A 16,022-nucleotide genomic window follows, 5' to 3' on the forward strand; every position below is an offset into this window, starting at 1 on the left:
GGTCCTATTTTTTTAAAAAATAATACAGCATTTGTGCATATGCTTTATGAAGGACTTAGCCTAACACAACTAATATTCTTTCCAACTAGCTAGAATAAATGCTGGAAGATCTAAGATGTATATTTATGAATAAGTCAACCATAAGTGGAAGCCACATTTGGAGACCAAAATTATAGATTTTGATATGGCTTTTCCAATTGATAAGTTGAGGGTTATTTGGTGGAGCATCAATGCCATCTCAAGGGTCCAGCCAGAGGCGGCCCTAAGCAATTTTCAACGGTAAGCAAACAGTATTTTGCCCCCCCCCCCCAACCAATCACTGATATATATTTTCTGTTCATTGAGTTCTGTGTGCCATATTTGGTTCAATTCCATCATTGGTGGAGTTCAGAATGCTCTTTGATTGTAGGTGAACTATACATCCCAGTAACTACAACTCGCATATGTCAAGGTCTATTTTCCCCTAAGAGCACCTCAAGAACGCCCCTGGGCAAAATCAACTATACTGCAAATGCTTACTTTGTGTAATGGGTTGAGCTGCCCCTGGGTCCAGCTACCCTTGGTGACTGCCATTTTGCCATCTGGTATTCAAAAAAGCCAGAAGAAGAGCCATAGCAAAGAGAGTAGAGGACATTGATGCTTCTTTAGGGACAATGGGGAAAAGTCAGCATGCTCAGTCAAACAGGGAATGATATGAGGTCCAATTTATGAAGCAGGTAGAACTATTTTTATTTCCAATATGATTTCATCCAGATCCTGGAACTGATTGAATGGTGGTTATCCTTGCCCAGAAAAATGTTCTGCAAAACATATGTTGATGGATGGATATGTTTCTGGTTTGATTTACTCTCAGATGTTTCTTTATTGTCATCCTGTTACAGTTCATTTCTGCATTAAACTCCAACTGAAAATAATAATCTTAATACATGTATTTAAATGTGCATTTTCTCTTACACGTATTTTTGTGTGGGAGGAGATGTTTATGGTTAGGAGGATTAGCTAAAAGCTGTTTTGCTGTTTTATTGTAGGCTCACACTATATCAATAAAACATTATGTTTGATTCGCATGAGGTGATGAAGTGTGTTACATTTTAGTTGCACTAGTTAGCTGATGAAGCTATTTGCCTATGAAAAGGGAGTAGCCCTTGTACAGAACTCAAGCAAGCCGTCACTTTGAAGAGTTTCTGGAGTTGTCAATATCTTCAAAGTATGGCTGTTCTGAGCTTGCGTGGGATGATTTGGGATTTTCCAGTGCAGGGATAATTAAACAGTGGCATTTCAAGAATAGCATATACCATAGACAAATTAATAGGCAGTACATCTACTGATCAGATGACATTAAACTAAATTGCAATTAATATGCTCATGGTAAAAAAAGGACTCTAGTAGCCCTCATGAAAGTATGGTCGCCAGGCATGCACGTGCATATATATACATCACTTTGATTTATTGTCGAAGACTTTCATGACCGGAATCACTGGTTTGTTGTAGGTTTTTTCGGGCTATATGGCCATGTTCTAGAGGCATTCCCTCCTGACGTTTCGCCTGCATCTATGGCAGTGGTTCTCAACCTGGGGTCTCCAGATGTTTTTGGCCTTCAACTCCCAGAAATCCTAACAGCTGGTAAACTGGCTGGGATTTCTGGGACTTGTAGGCCAAAAACATCTGGGGACCCCAGGTTGAGAACCACTGATCTATGGCAAGCATCCTCAGAGGTTGTGAGGTCACTACCTCTGAGGATGCTTGCCATAGATGCAGGCGAAACGTCAGGAGAGAATGCCTCTAGAACATGGCCATATAGCCCGAAAAAACCTACAACAAACCATCACTTTGATTGCCATTGTGCAATACTGTGGAATCATGGGAATTGTAGTTTCACGAACCACCAGCCAGAGAAAGCAAAATATCTAGTAAAACTCCCATGATTCCATTGCATTGAGATTTAGCTCTCCCATGATTCTATAGCACTGAGGTATGGCAGCTTGGAGAAGACAATGATGCTGGGGAAAATTTTCCTTCCATTTTCCCCAGTGGCTGGTCAAGGACAGAATGGATGGATGGTATTCTTGAAGTGACTGTCTTGACCTTGAAGGAGCTGGGGGTGGGCATGGTTAAGAGAGAGCTCTGGGGTGGGCTGGTCCATGAGGTCACAAAGAGTCAGAAGCGACTGAATGAATACATAACAACAATATGGCAGTTAAAGTGATACCAAACTGCATTAATGGGCTTCGGTAGCCCATTCCACTCAGCAGAAAAGCTGCTGAGTGGAAGGTTGGCAGATCCAAGCCACAACTCAGGGTGAGCTTTCGATTGTCAGCCCTATCTCCTGCCAACCTAGCAGTTTGAAAACATGCAGTGTTCATAGATCAATAGGTACTACCTTGGTGGCAAGATAAAAGGGCATCCCATGCAGATATGCAGACATGCCAGCAACACAAGGAGCTTGTTGTCCATGGACAACAGGCTCCTCACCATAGAAAATGAAACAAGAGCACCTCCCCATGGCCGAAGTTGAGCATTGCCTCCAGAAGACCTTTATCCTTGTCTGTGTTGTTTGTTGTTGTTCACTCTGTGTGTTAAAAGGCACACAATGCCTCATATGTATATTGTATTCCACTCTGAGTCTCTCCGGGGAGATAAAGCAAAATATAAATAAAGTGTTTTATTATTATCTATATAAATAAAAATGTAATGTTCATTTGTGGGATTAACATAACTCAAAAACCACTGGATGAATTGACCCCAAATTTGGACACATGACACCTAACAACCCAATGTATGTCCTTCACTCAGAAAAAAATGATTTTGTCATTTGGGAGTTGTAGTTGCTGGGATTTATAGTTCACCTATAATCACAGAGCATTCTGAACACCACCAACGATAGAATTGGGCCAAATCTCCCACACAGAACCCCCATGTGGGCCACAGCAATGGGTGGCAGGGGACGGCTAGTTAATAATAATAGTAATAATACTGCATTGTAGATGCACTGTAAGAGTATACAGAACAATTTTGGATGTTATCCATGTGAGATGATCTGAAAAGATACGTCTGTAATGGGAATGTACAGTTCATATTGTACTTGAAAAGAAGTTTGTCAGTATGTCAGAAAACCGGTAAGAAAATTGAAGAATTTGGAAGAAAATTCAAGTTTGCATAGTGGTTTTTAAATACTTCCCTAGAAAAGTAAATGAAAGCAAGTTTACCTTACATCACCTGACTACATATCTTTTTGATAGATGAGTACTTAGAATAATTTCACTGTCTTTACTATCAGTATGATACTACATCCACAGAAGGTCTTTCCGAAATTAGCACATCAAGTTAATGTACGTAAACTTATTCCTAGTTATTACCTTTCTGAAATAGAAATTAGCAATTCAGACAATTGTGTGCCTTATTCACCAGAAGCAGTGGCCAGGATCCAGTAATGTGCTTCCCCTGAGTTAGTGAATGTATTTAATTAATTAATTATTAATAAGCTTCAACAAATTAGAAAGAGGAACATTTTTAATTATCATGTCTATATTAAATTGCTATTTAAGTTTAAATTAAAAGCTGGCATTAAAACTATTACAGAAGGAAGCTGAGAAAATGCCTTTGTGCATTTACATCTTCCTCTTTAGATTAGGAGAGAAGTAAACAGTTGCATCACTGTTTTGAAAACCCACATTTCTTCACATAGCAGCCCTAGTTTTGGGGAATGGATGATGGCAAATCATCCCCCTTCCTCCTGAATCTTGGGCTTCTGTGTAAATGTGCACCTTGTAGTCCCAGTTTTGGGAGGCAGGAAGCAGTAGCCATCCCTTCCTGGTTGACAGTGAACATTTTTCATGCTATTGTCGAAGGCTTTCATGGCCGGAATCATTGGGTTGTTGTAGGTTTTTTTGGGCTATATGGCCATGGTCTAGAAGCATTCTCTCCCGATGTTTCGCCTGCATCTATGGCAAGCATCCTCAGAGGTAGTGAGGTCTGTTGGAACTAGGAAAAAGGGTTTATATATCTGTTTATATATCTTATTTTTCATGCTCTCTGCCATCCAGGAGACCTCTCACTGCCTACATGGCAAGCCGTTCCTTTCTGCCTTTAATTGTTTTCATGGATGGCCAGCCATCCCACATCCTTATTGTGTTGATGCCCATCTTTTCCCTGCATTCTCCCAATTTTCTCCATTTGGAGTCAGCTAACACCCAGGGGCGGTTCAACCCATTACGCAAAGTAAGCATTTGCAGTATAGTTGATGTTGCCCAGGGGCACTCTTGAGGTGCTCTTGGGGGAAAATAGACCTTGACATATGCGAGTTGTAATTACTGGGATGTATAGTTCACCTACAATCAAAGAGCATTCTGACCTCCACCAATGATGGAATTGAACCAAATATGGCACACAGAACTCCCACGACAAACAGGAAATATATATCAGTGATTGGTTGGGGAGGAGGGCAAAATACTATTTGCTTACCGTTGAAAATTACCTAGGGCCACCTCTGCTAACACCCAATTCCTGAAGATGGGTTTATGGCTCCATTTCCATGCATTGCAAAAATGGAGCCCCACGGAGTTCCACCAGAATTGCCCTTATTTCTGCAGTGTGTGGAAACAGATTCCTAAACATGTTGGACAAAGTCCTAATCCAACCAGCTGTCTACTAACATAAGGATTGAAAATGACTCTGAAGTTTATAAGATGCTGCAGGAGGACCAAGACTCCAGTGAGCCGCTCCGGCAATCTGCCTCATTCTTGGTGCTACAAGACATTTTAGAATCTGTCCATCTGTCCAGATTCCTTTATCCATTGTTGGGTCAACAACTCAGAAGAGTATGCCATTTATGTTGTTATTCAAACATTTTGACATTATGCATTTGTAGCTTTGTTGTAATGGCAATTCTGTGCACATGACAGTATATTTAAGACTCCACCTACACTGTCATTATAACTGCATCAAACTGCATTATGTGAGTCTACACTGTCCATATAATGCAGTTGCAAATTGAGTTATAAGGCAATGTGGTTGGGGTCCTAATGTAATGTGTACTGAGGACCTCATCAGCTGGCGGCAAGAGGTGATGGCATTCTAGTTCACCATGAGGAATCTGGTGCCCCACACCTTACATTGCCCTCCGGGAGGGTAATCACATGGGTGGGGTGGGGAGAGTGTAAGTGTTTGCAGAGTATGCGGCTTCCCCCCATAGATACAGACAACACAGGAAACCTGTGTTGCCACAGTGGTGTGCTGGTTCGGCCCTCCTTCACCCGGCACAACGTAATCTGATGGAAGCTGGCCAACTCCATGGGTGACTGGGGCTAGATCGGCATATGTTGCCAATTCTAGCCCCATATAATGAGGTTGTTAATGTCCCCATTCATTTTTGAGCCTGAATTCTTTATCCAGCATGGTTACATGGTAATGTATATTGCAAGGATAAGCAAGAGAAATACTGATTGCTTATTTTGCTGATGAGAGAATGGTAGAAAGCATTGTCTTATGAGTAAGACTTCCATTTTATTTAAATGCTTCTGCAATAAAAACATCAGGATTTCTTGATGTTTCAAAGGAAAATCAAGATTTTTCATGTGCCTAATGCTGAGTGTGAAAAGGGGCAACACAGACATTGTATGTGTAATGATCCAGTTGGAAATGCTAGCCTTCTTTTTCTCTGGTGTGAGAAAGAGGACACTGTCGATAAAATTTTAACATTGCTGATTTGACACGAATTTATTACAAACAGAGCATAAAATGTACAAACAATGCAATTCCACTCCACACTTACCACAAATACTCGGATGTGCCCGTGGAACATGTAAGTGAGAAACAGCTGTTTGTATAAAAGGAACTGTTGATGTCAATAAATTGCGAAGCCCTCCTCACCAAGGAAAGGCAGAAGGCTCTTCTTTATGCAAATATATATTCCCTTTTTGTTTTTTGTAACTGAATATTTCTCTTGCTAACAGCAACAGCTAGTCACTATCCAGATAAAGGGAGGACTAAAAGATTTCTCTTTTTCCTCCCACATTATATGCCATTTTCATTTTGTGCTGCTTATAACCCTCTATGTCACATCTTTCTATTCTTGTCTGAATAGTCAATGAAACATTAGGAAGCTGATAAGAGAAGCCTGGCCTGTTACTTGGCAACGGCTGTTGAGCAGAGCTGAGTGCTGTTGATTGAAGAGATTAGCTGCCATAGATAAACCTCCTCCCTTTTGCTGCCCTGCTGCCGCTTATCTTTCCCCCCTGAACAGTTAACAGGTACCTCCAAATAGGACGGAGCTGGGAAGAATGAGCTCCACTGCAGACCAAGTTTGCTTGGCAGGTTTAGGGTAGTGCCTGGAAATCTTTGCTGCCATTAAATTAAGTGCATTGTGGCTTAAACTCTCCTTTCCTGATCCCAGAGTGATTTTTTCTTTCTTTTGGAAGCATGTTCACCCAGACGTTGTGATCAAAGGATGTTTGTGCTGTGCTGCAACCGTAAGCTTCAAGCTTATGGACAGTTTTGACGGCTGGGTAGTTCTGTGGGCACCACTGCGATTTTGTCAGATAAATGGTTTAAGGACTGAGACAGAGATAGTAGAGACAGAAAAGCTAACAAAATAATTAAACATATATATATATATATATATCATTCAGTTATTAAAATCCCATTTTGTCCTCCAGGCCCTTCGACATATACATTAAACCCCAAAGAGAAATGGTTTGAGATGTTGTGGCTTAGTGCCATTGTTATGCTGGTAACACCCAGATCCATACCTCCCTTCCATATATATAAAAAAATACATTTCAGCAGGTCCAAAGAACTGCAGACAGACTGTTTGGAAGGGTGGGTAAAGGTACCATGCAAGTCCCTTGTTATGGCAACCTCCTTGGCAAACCATCTCTTTGATATATTGCTGATGATCTCTAAAGCCTGTTTGGGTCCAATTTATCTGAAGAACCCTGTTTTCCCATAAACAGCCTGCCTAGCTTTCATGTTATTATTCATTAGCATGAGAGATGTAGCACATAAGATTTTTTTTAATTTCTGAAAAAAGTAAAAATATAATATAAGGCAAGCAACTAAGAGGAATAACAAGCTCATTAGTATGCTGTTATTGTACAGTAGAATCTCGCTTATCTGACGTTTGCTTATCCAACATTCTGTCTTATCTAATGCTCTTATCTGACACCCCCCTTTCCTCTAGCATTTCTCCTTCAATTAAAGGAGTGCTCCCCAACTTTCTCTCCATTCCCAATAAGTGAAAAAAGCAAGACGAGGAGGAGGGAGGATGGGGAAAAGATGCAGGACTGTCCTTCCTCCTTCCGTCTGTGATTTCCGCGTTCCTCTTCTGCATCCAGGCACTTCCTGCTGGGCTGCTCTAGCCCCAAGGCATTGCCTTGCCTTGCCTTTACCCTTTGAGTTCCTGTTAGTATTCTAGGCATCTAGTGCCACGTCAGATGGGTAACAGTAGGAGAGTCTGTATTATCCAGCATTTTCATTTATCCGATGTTCTACCAGCCCCTTTATGTCGGATAAGCAAGACTCTACTGTATATACTTTGAAATCTAGAACTCTGGAGTCTAAATGGTAAAACTGCTAATAGTAATAATAATCATCATCATCTTTATTTATACCCTGCCACCATCTCCCCAGAGAGGACTCAGGGCAGCTTACATGAGGCCAAGCCCAGTAATACAATTACAGCATAATAAATACAGAACAGCAAAAATAACATCGCAATAAAATAAATAAAACATAAGAATACAATAAGCAGTGCAAAATACAAAGTGAGAAATCAAACACAATGAGCGGGCCAAATGTATGACATAAAATGATAAAACTCTGGAAAAGATAACAATGAAAAATATGTATTTGTAAGAGAGGAGCTCATAGGGGACAGAATAGTGGAATCAGGTCTTAAGAAAGGGGTGTGTGTGTGTGTGCAATATAAGGACAACATTGTGGGAGAAACAATGGTTGCTTTATGATGAGAGGGTGTTTGAGTTGCTCTACCAGCATAAGCTCCAAGCCTATGAACAGAGAGCGAAATTTCCACCATTTCTTTTTGTGTTAAATGCATAAATAGAGATGGTGTTTTGCAGTCACTCTGCCCTATTCCCTTCTCAATTAAAACAATCTGATAGCTAGCAGTTATGAGACAAAATTGCAACCAAATAAATACATGAAGTGGAGAAAAAAAATCAGTTTCATTTATTTTATTTTCAGTAGTCTAATGAAGAAAGGCTTTGACAAAAGATGAATACAGAGACCCAATAGGTAGAAGCTTTCTGAATATTGGAAATATTGATCTGAAAATCTCTTAATGTTTCTGATGTCTGCTTCAATAGAATATGGTTTGATATGCTTTCTATAGCATTCATAATGTACTGCGGAGTGCAGCTTGATAAATACTTTTTAATGGCATAGGATTTTCAACTAAGGAAGCAGTGTTCTATGGTCCTGGTATCTCTATGTTACGTGATCCAAAACTTTTCACTTCTTTGGAGAAATGGGTGTACTGAGAATAATCTGCAAGAGACATCAATTTTTCTGCCAAAGAAAGCACCGAAAGTGGTAAAAAAATTATAATTTAACAAAACCACAGAGATACAATTAAAATATAAGGCATGTTAGAACAAAAAACATGATCAATAAAAGGTAACAAGAATGCTGCTCAACTGTAAACCTAACAGAAGTGAAGGTCCTACTGAATGAAAGGGGTTCACCAGATGGTGAGAGATCAATAGAAAGGAAGATAGTTTAATTATTATTGGAAAAGAGTTCTAGAGCATAGGACTGGTCCCCAAATAATATTTCTTTCATCCCAGGAGGTGGTTGATTTGGTGCTTGTCAGGGAGTTTAAAACCCATTCAGGCACCTGAAGAAGAATGCAGCTGCTCAGAAACCATGGGTTTAGGTTCAGCCCTGTAGCGAGGGGGGGGGGGGGTTAGGGGTTAACCCCCCCCCCCGAAATGTTTCAGATTTTTTTTAAAAAACTGGTTTACTCATGAATTTTAACTGGTTAACCAGATCCCCATGCTAAGTCTATGAGATGCAAAAAATCAATTGACAATTTATTTACACTGTTATTACTTGCAGCAATAGCTGATGTAGTGAAGCAACCAAGTTTGGGGGGGGGGAGTGTTGAATGCTCTCATTAAGGAGATCAGACTTGGTGGAGGTGGTTGACAGGGGCAGAGCTGCAGGCTATTGAAGGCTGCTCTGCCCCCTGCGCTGTGCTCTTGGCTTCAGCGTGAGCTAGGAGGCAGGTTTCAACCCCCCCGGTGAAATTCCCCCCCCCCCCAAATTTCAACTCCTCCCGATTTGTTTTCTGGCTATGGCCCTGTTTAGGTTGCATGAGGGTTTATAACTTGTGCTCAAAATTGTGCCTAGAAATGGATGGTCAGTCCAGCTGCTGTAAGAAGAGAATTGCAAGCTCTCTGTCCTGGTCAACAGGCTGTCTCTGGTAGTCTTGACTGTGGGCAATTCCACAGAGAACCTATTACACAAGTCCAGAAGGAATGTAACTAGGCCATGTGTCATTATGGATAGACATGACGCCTCCAGCTGGCAGACTAGATGTAATTCAGTATTTCTCAACCTTCCTAATGTCGTGACCCCTTAATACAGTTCCTCATGTTGTGATGACTCCCAATTACAAAATTATTTTTGTTGCTGCTTTATAACTGTAATTTTGCTCCTGTTATGAATCATTATGTAAATATCTGAAATCCAGGATGTATTTTCATTTACTGGACCAAAATTGGCACAAATACCCTATGCACCCACATTTGAATGCTGGTGGAGTTGGGGGGGGGGGGAGGATTTATTTTATCATTTGGGAGTTGTAGTTGCTGGAATTTATAGTTAACCTACAGTTAAAGAGCATTCTGAACTCCACTAACAATGGAATCGAACCAAACTTGACACACAGAACTCCCATGACCAACAGAAAATACTGGAAGGATTTGGTGGGCATTGACTTCAATTTTTGGAGTTGTAGTTCACCTACATCCATAGAGCACTGTGGACTCAAACAATGATGGATCTGGACCAAACTTGTCATAAATACTTAATATACTTAATACTCAAATGTGAACACTGGTAGAGTTTGGGAAAATAGATGTTGACATTTGGAAGTTGTAGTTGCTGGGATTTATAGTTCACCTACAATCAAAGAGCATTCTGAACCCCACCAATGATAGAATTGGGCCAAACTTCCCACACAGAACCCCCATGACCAACAGAAAATACTGTGTTTTCTGATGGTCTTTGGTTACCCCTCTGACACCCCCTTGTGACCCTCCAGGGCTCTTGACCCCCAGGTTGAGAAATACTGATGTAATTGAACAAACTGATCACCCCTGACTAACACCAAAACCTGAGCATCCATATCATTAGAAGCTTCCATTGGTCCTCTTCTCATTTATGGTGACTCAATGTGCTTGACACAAATTCCTTGATTTCATTAAAAAGAATATGGACTGGAGAGAGTTGAAAATCCATAATTCTCAGGAGTTTTGTTTTAAGGTTTGCTTAGGATATATGTGATCTCTTGGAAAGGATATAGTAACAGTAGAATTAGATTTAATCATACAGAGAGAGCATCACAAACTAACCAGAGGGCTTTTTTGTGCTGGTTGGGCTGCTGGAGGAGCAAGCCACCACATTCTTCTAGTTGCAGTGCATTGTTTCCAAAAGCTCACTGAGAATTTTAATACGCCCACCAACTAATGATCCATCACTGAATGACTTTGTAATCTGCATTTAGAAAGTGGGTTATAAATCAGCCCCTGGTGGTGCAGTAGGTTAAAGTGCTGAGCTGCTGAACTTACTGACTGAAAGGTTGGTGGTTTGAATCTGGGGCGCGGGGTGAGCTCCTCCTATTAGCCCCAGCTTCTGCCAACTAGCAGTTTGAAAACATGCAAATGTGAATAGATCAATAGGTGCCACTTTGGCAGGAAGGTAACGGCGCTCTATGTAGTCATGCCTGCCGTAAAACCTTGGAGGCATCGACAGACAACGCTGGCTCTTCAGCTTAGAAATGGAGATGAGCACCACCCCCCAGAGTTGGACACAACTAGACTTAATGTCAAGGGGAAACGTTTACCTTTACCTTATAAAGGTTACTAAGTCCTATGCTACTATGTCCTATGGCACTGAATCGTTGCCGAGTGTTAGCCGCTCTGAGTCCCTCAGTGACGGAGAGACGGTAAGGGTGGAATATTTCTGCACATTTCTTCCCTCTCCAAAACTTCTGTCCCAGTTACATGTCACCTTGTCATGCCCAGCATTATTTTTTTAAAATTTAATTATTACATTTGGCCCAGCCATAGGTTTTTAAACGCGTCGTGTTATTGTTAATGTTTATTGCTTATTTTTGCTTATGAGTTTATTTATTGTTTTGTATTATTGTTGTTATTGTTTATTGTGGACTCGGCCTCATGCAAGCCGCACTGAGTCCCTTGGGGAGATGGTAGTGGGGTACAAATACATTGTTTTTGTTGTTGTTGTTGTTGTTATTATTATTATTATTATTATTATTATTATTATATAAAACATAGTAAATAAATAATATTCCTTTTGCTTCCTAGATTTGGAGTAGCCCTCAAATATTCAGCAGGACACCCCTAGCTATTCTGCTGCCTAGAGCCTAGCTTGGAAATGCTCAGTTACAACAGACTTATCAGCCCTGGATGAAATAATACATATTGGTGTGGTGGAAATGGTGATAGCACACATAATATATCACAGATGACTAACTAAATTCTTAGCTCTGGGGAGTGATTTCTTCCGGGATTAAAAATTTCTGGATACTATAAATACAACTGCGTTACTGTACACAAAATGGGTTCTTTCCAAGCTATCAGGATACATAGGTCAGGGATTGGGAAAGTATGTCAGCCTCACAACAACCATGCACTTGTTGAATACAGAATAGATGCTTGTGTTGAGATACTCTGGAAAAAAACCCATGTTCTTTTATGGCTATTAAAGACAGTTATTGCTTAGCTAGTCTTGGAGTACAGCAGCACAAGACAGATAAAACCACTTATCAGATCAACCTCTGTTGCCATAAGAGTGTGTACAGGAAGTACAGCAAGCTTGTGAACAGCCGGTAAAAAAAGATATCACCTTGCTTTTGTGCAACCTTGAATAGTCTTCCACAGTAGCAGAGCCCATTATTTTGTAAGATACAGAAATATGAAACCAAGCCCCAAAGTGCAGGGTGGCATGGTAAGACCTTAGATTAAGTATGACACATCTCAAAGGAAGGAAAATGCTTCCTGGTAAAATAAATGTAGTTAAAATAAAGTTTGCTGAAATAACAAGTAAACAATAGATATACAATTGTGAGTTTCTAATTTGTGTTAGTATAATTTATATGTCATTTTACTCCTTTTATATTGTAAAGACATGGCTTTGATGTAACTCTGTATCTGCATTGTCACCAAACTAACTCCGAGGTTTTGGAAAACACCTATTTTCGCCTCTTGTTGAAATCTCATAGAAATAAATGGACACTTGTAAATTAATTCCTAATGTTATGTTCTCCCAGTCAAATTGCACTGTCCCTTTTGATTATCAGTGCAATATCTGCAGTAATTACTGAATTAAAACAAGCAATATGAAGAATAGCATGCTAATTAAACTTGTTGCATCTGAATGGCTTTCTTTGGATCACTGTGTACGGGGAGAGAACAACAATAACCGCACCCCCGGACTTGTTTTTTGAAGCCTGGAGCTGCAGATGGTCACAGGGTATTTATGAGCACCTAGGCTCTAAATGAGCCTTTTATATGGAAGGGAGAAAGGTAATTTGAATGTTTGAACTCCCCCCTCTTTTGCCTATCTTCTTCTTCCCACACAGGAAGCTTCTCTTGAAATGAACAATTCTCTAAATAAAGACTAATTAGGACCTAAATTAATTAGAAGGTGTGATATGAAAAGAGTTTGATGAGAAGAGTCTGTCATTTTAGATGAATGGAATGGAGCTAAATAAATTAGGTTCCATTAATATCTCATTGTTGTGCGAGCGGCTCTCTTTTATTGCATTCATTAGAGGGTACTACATTAAACTAGCCTTTGCTGCCTATTATCGATTCAACACTCATTTACAAGTACAGAGTTTCTGCATTAAAAGGGGGAAAATTAAAAAACAACAAGAACTTCAGGCCTCTGCAAACTAACATCCGTGTTTCCTGAGCCCTCTGTTTTTCATCAAGAGTATTTATTTCATTAATTTCTTATATAAGATCACTGTAGATAAAAAGCTTTTGTTTGAAAAATAGATGGTAAGGAAAAAGTATTAGCAAGGAGTCTCACAGCTTTTGCATGTAATGTATCTGTCATGTATAGGCCTTATGGTCCATACTAATACACATTTATTTATTTACAATATTTATATCCAACCCTGAAGGGGACTCAAAGTGGCTTACTAGTTATATGTACATACAATATATTGATTATTTGTTATTGCCTTGTTTATTGATGTGCTGTGGGCTTGGCCTCATGTAAGCCACACCGAGTCCCTTGGGAAGATGGTAGAGGGGTACAAATAAAGTTTTTTTAAAAATATTATTATTATTATTATTATTATATGTACATACAATATATTATATTATTAGCATAGCACAATATTAGTATTATAAATTACTATATTGTACTATACCACTATGCTGCAATATTATTAGTAATATTACATGTAATATATAATACATAATTATTATATTATTATATTGTATTATTATTATTATTATTATTAGTGGAGCGCCTGGTGGTGCAGTAGGTTAAATCGCAGAGCTGCTGAACTGGCTAACCGAAAGGTCACCAGTTCAAATCTGAGGAGTGGGGTGAGCTCTTGTTGTTAGTTCCAGCATCTGCCAACCTAGCAGTTCAAAAACATGCAAATGTGAGTGGATTAATATGTACTGCTCCAGCAGGAAGGTAATACACTCCATATAACGTTCTACTGGCCCATTTATGTTGGATAAGCAAGACTCTACTGTATTAGTAATATTACATGTAATGTATAATATATTATTATTATTATTATTATTATTATTATTTAAAACTTTTATATCCCAATCTTTACCTCCGTAGAGGGACTCAGACAGGCTCACAGCAAGGATTCAATGCTAATAATACAGTCTAAAACAAGGATTCAATGATAATAATACAGTCTAAGCCAGCCTGGGTTGGAGTGGGTTTCCAACCAATTGTGTGTAGTCTGTTGTCGACCTTTGCAATCCGAAAGACAGTTGCATCTGTCAAGTAGGAAAATTAGGTACCGCTTTAAAGTGTGGGGAGGCTAAATTAACTGATTTGTGAGGCCATAAAGAAGACTCCAGCAAAGCATTCCAGCGGGGAAGCATGTGGGGAATGCGGAAGTGCTTCATCAGCGTCACAGATGGACAATGAAAGCGACAGCTCCCCTGGCGGCTAGAAAAAAAAAGTTAAATAGCCCCTGTGTACATGTGTATATGTCAAAAATTGGCATTGAATGTTTGCCATATGTACACTGTAATCCGCCCTGAGCCCCCTGCGGGGTGAGAAGGGCAGAATATAAAAGCTGTAAATAAATAAATAAATAATAAATAAAACATCATACAACAAAAGATTAAAATATATATAAGCCAAATCGCCAAGATAAAATCATATCCAACTCAGTCCGCATATGTGGTTGATAACTTTGGTCTGTTATTATAATATTATATTGTATTATTAGTAGTAGTATTATATTGTATTACAATATTATGATCTATATTACATGTACAAACAATATATCATATTATTAGCATGGCACAATATTAGTATTATATATTACTATATTGTACTATGCCACTATACTGCAATATTATTAGTAATGTTACATGTAATATATAATATGCAATTGTTATATTGCATTATACACCTGTGTTTGTGTACTAACTGTGTCACAAAATAATGTAATTTGCCCTTTTCTACCCTTTTCTCCAAATTCCCTTTCCCCCTTTCTTCCAGATGGAGTGTTTGGGAGGTGTCAGCAGGTTCCGGTGATAGACGTATACAAATACGAAGTTTCACCACCTACTCTTCAGCGCTTGAAAATTATCTTAGAGAAGCTGTTGCACAGAGGTACAGTACAGAATAGAGATGGTACATAACTCCTGTTTGTGCTGAATGAAGTGCTAGAAAGGCCTGTGCAGGTTGCACACTTTGAGCTTTTTTGTAAAAAAACGTTTAACAGTCTTATTATATAACATTTATGGAGTTGGTCAAGCTTTGGCACTATTCATATGAAATTGTCAAGAAATGAAATGACATTAAAAAATCAGAAAGCCTCCATTTGTCCTCTCTTCTCTGTAGAGATGAAAGGTTGACCCATGTCATCCCATATCAGTCAGTAATTATGCTTTTTTGACTGCTTGGGGAAAAAAAACAGCACATCTTTCTGTCTGAAACAAGAGTGAACAGAATATTGTCGAAGGCTTTCATGGCTGGAATCACTAGGTTCTTGTGGGTTTTTTCGGGCTATAGAGCCATGTTCTAGAGGCATTTCTCCTGACGTCAGGAGAAATGCCTCTAGAACATGGCTCTATAGCCCGAAAAAACCCACAAGAACCTAGTGAACAGAATAGTTCTAAGCAGGGATAATCTTTGTTTCTCAGCATCATAGCAAGAAGCTACTATATCCAATGGAAAGAAATCTACTGGTAAGGGCTGTGTAGAGCAGCCAGCCAAACTGGCTATATAACTTTATTATATTGCCATATATTACACAGAAAGTCTCTGTTTCCTCCAAAGCAGGTTTCATTTTCTGCCATTTGGACTTGTGCTTTCTCTGATAATAACACATTCACCTATATTGCGGTGACAATTTCCACCTGTGTTTTTCTTCCCTTTATACCACCATTGATTGCTTCCAAATTATATCTATGATCAAAGCACAGATCAAAGAGATTCAGTACCAATAAAATAAAGCAAAATATTACCAGTACATCACTATTAATTTAGGAGACTCAGGTAGTCTACTCTAGGCGACAGCAAAGTATATATTACAATTCTTC

The 16,022-nt window shown here is 39.4% G+C and overlaps 1 protein-coding gene across 2 annotated transcripts in view; it reads left to right on the forward strand.

Moving 5' to 3' along the window:
- The window catches only part of PTPRN2 (protein tyrosine phosphatase receptor type N2), a 686,806-nt gene that overhangs the window by 108,009 nt on the left and 562,775 nt on the right, over positions 1-16,022 (forward strand). The window contains exon 3 of one of the 2 annotated variants that reach the window (XM_067470369.1): positions 14,977-15,111. In XM_067470369.1, the coding sequence (XP_067326470.1) occupies positions 14,977-15,111 (135 nt within the window). The remainder of the gene's footprint in view (positions 1-14,976; positions 15,112-16,022) is intronic. The other variant, XM_060782574.2, reaches the window with a different exon arrangement.

Source organism: Anolis sagrei, chromosome 6 (genome assembly GCF_037176765.1).
Source record: "Anolis sagrei isolate rAnoSag1 chromosome 6, rAnoSag1.mat, whole genome shotgun sequence".
In the NCBI taxonomy this organism is placed as follows: Eukaryota; Metazoa; Chordata; class Lepidosauria; order Squamata; family Dactyloidae; genus Anolis; species Anolis sagrei.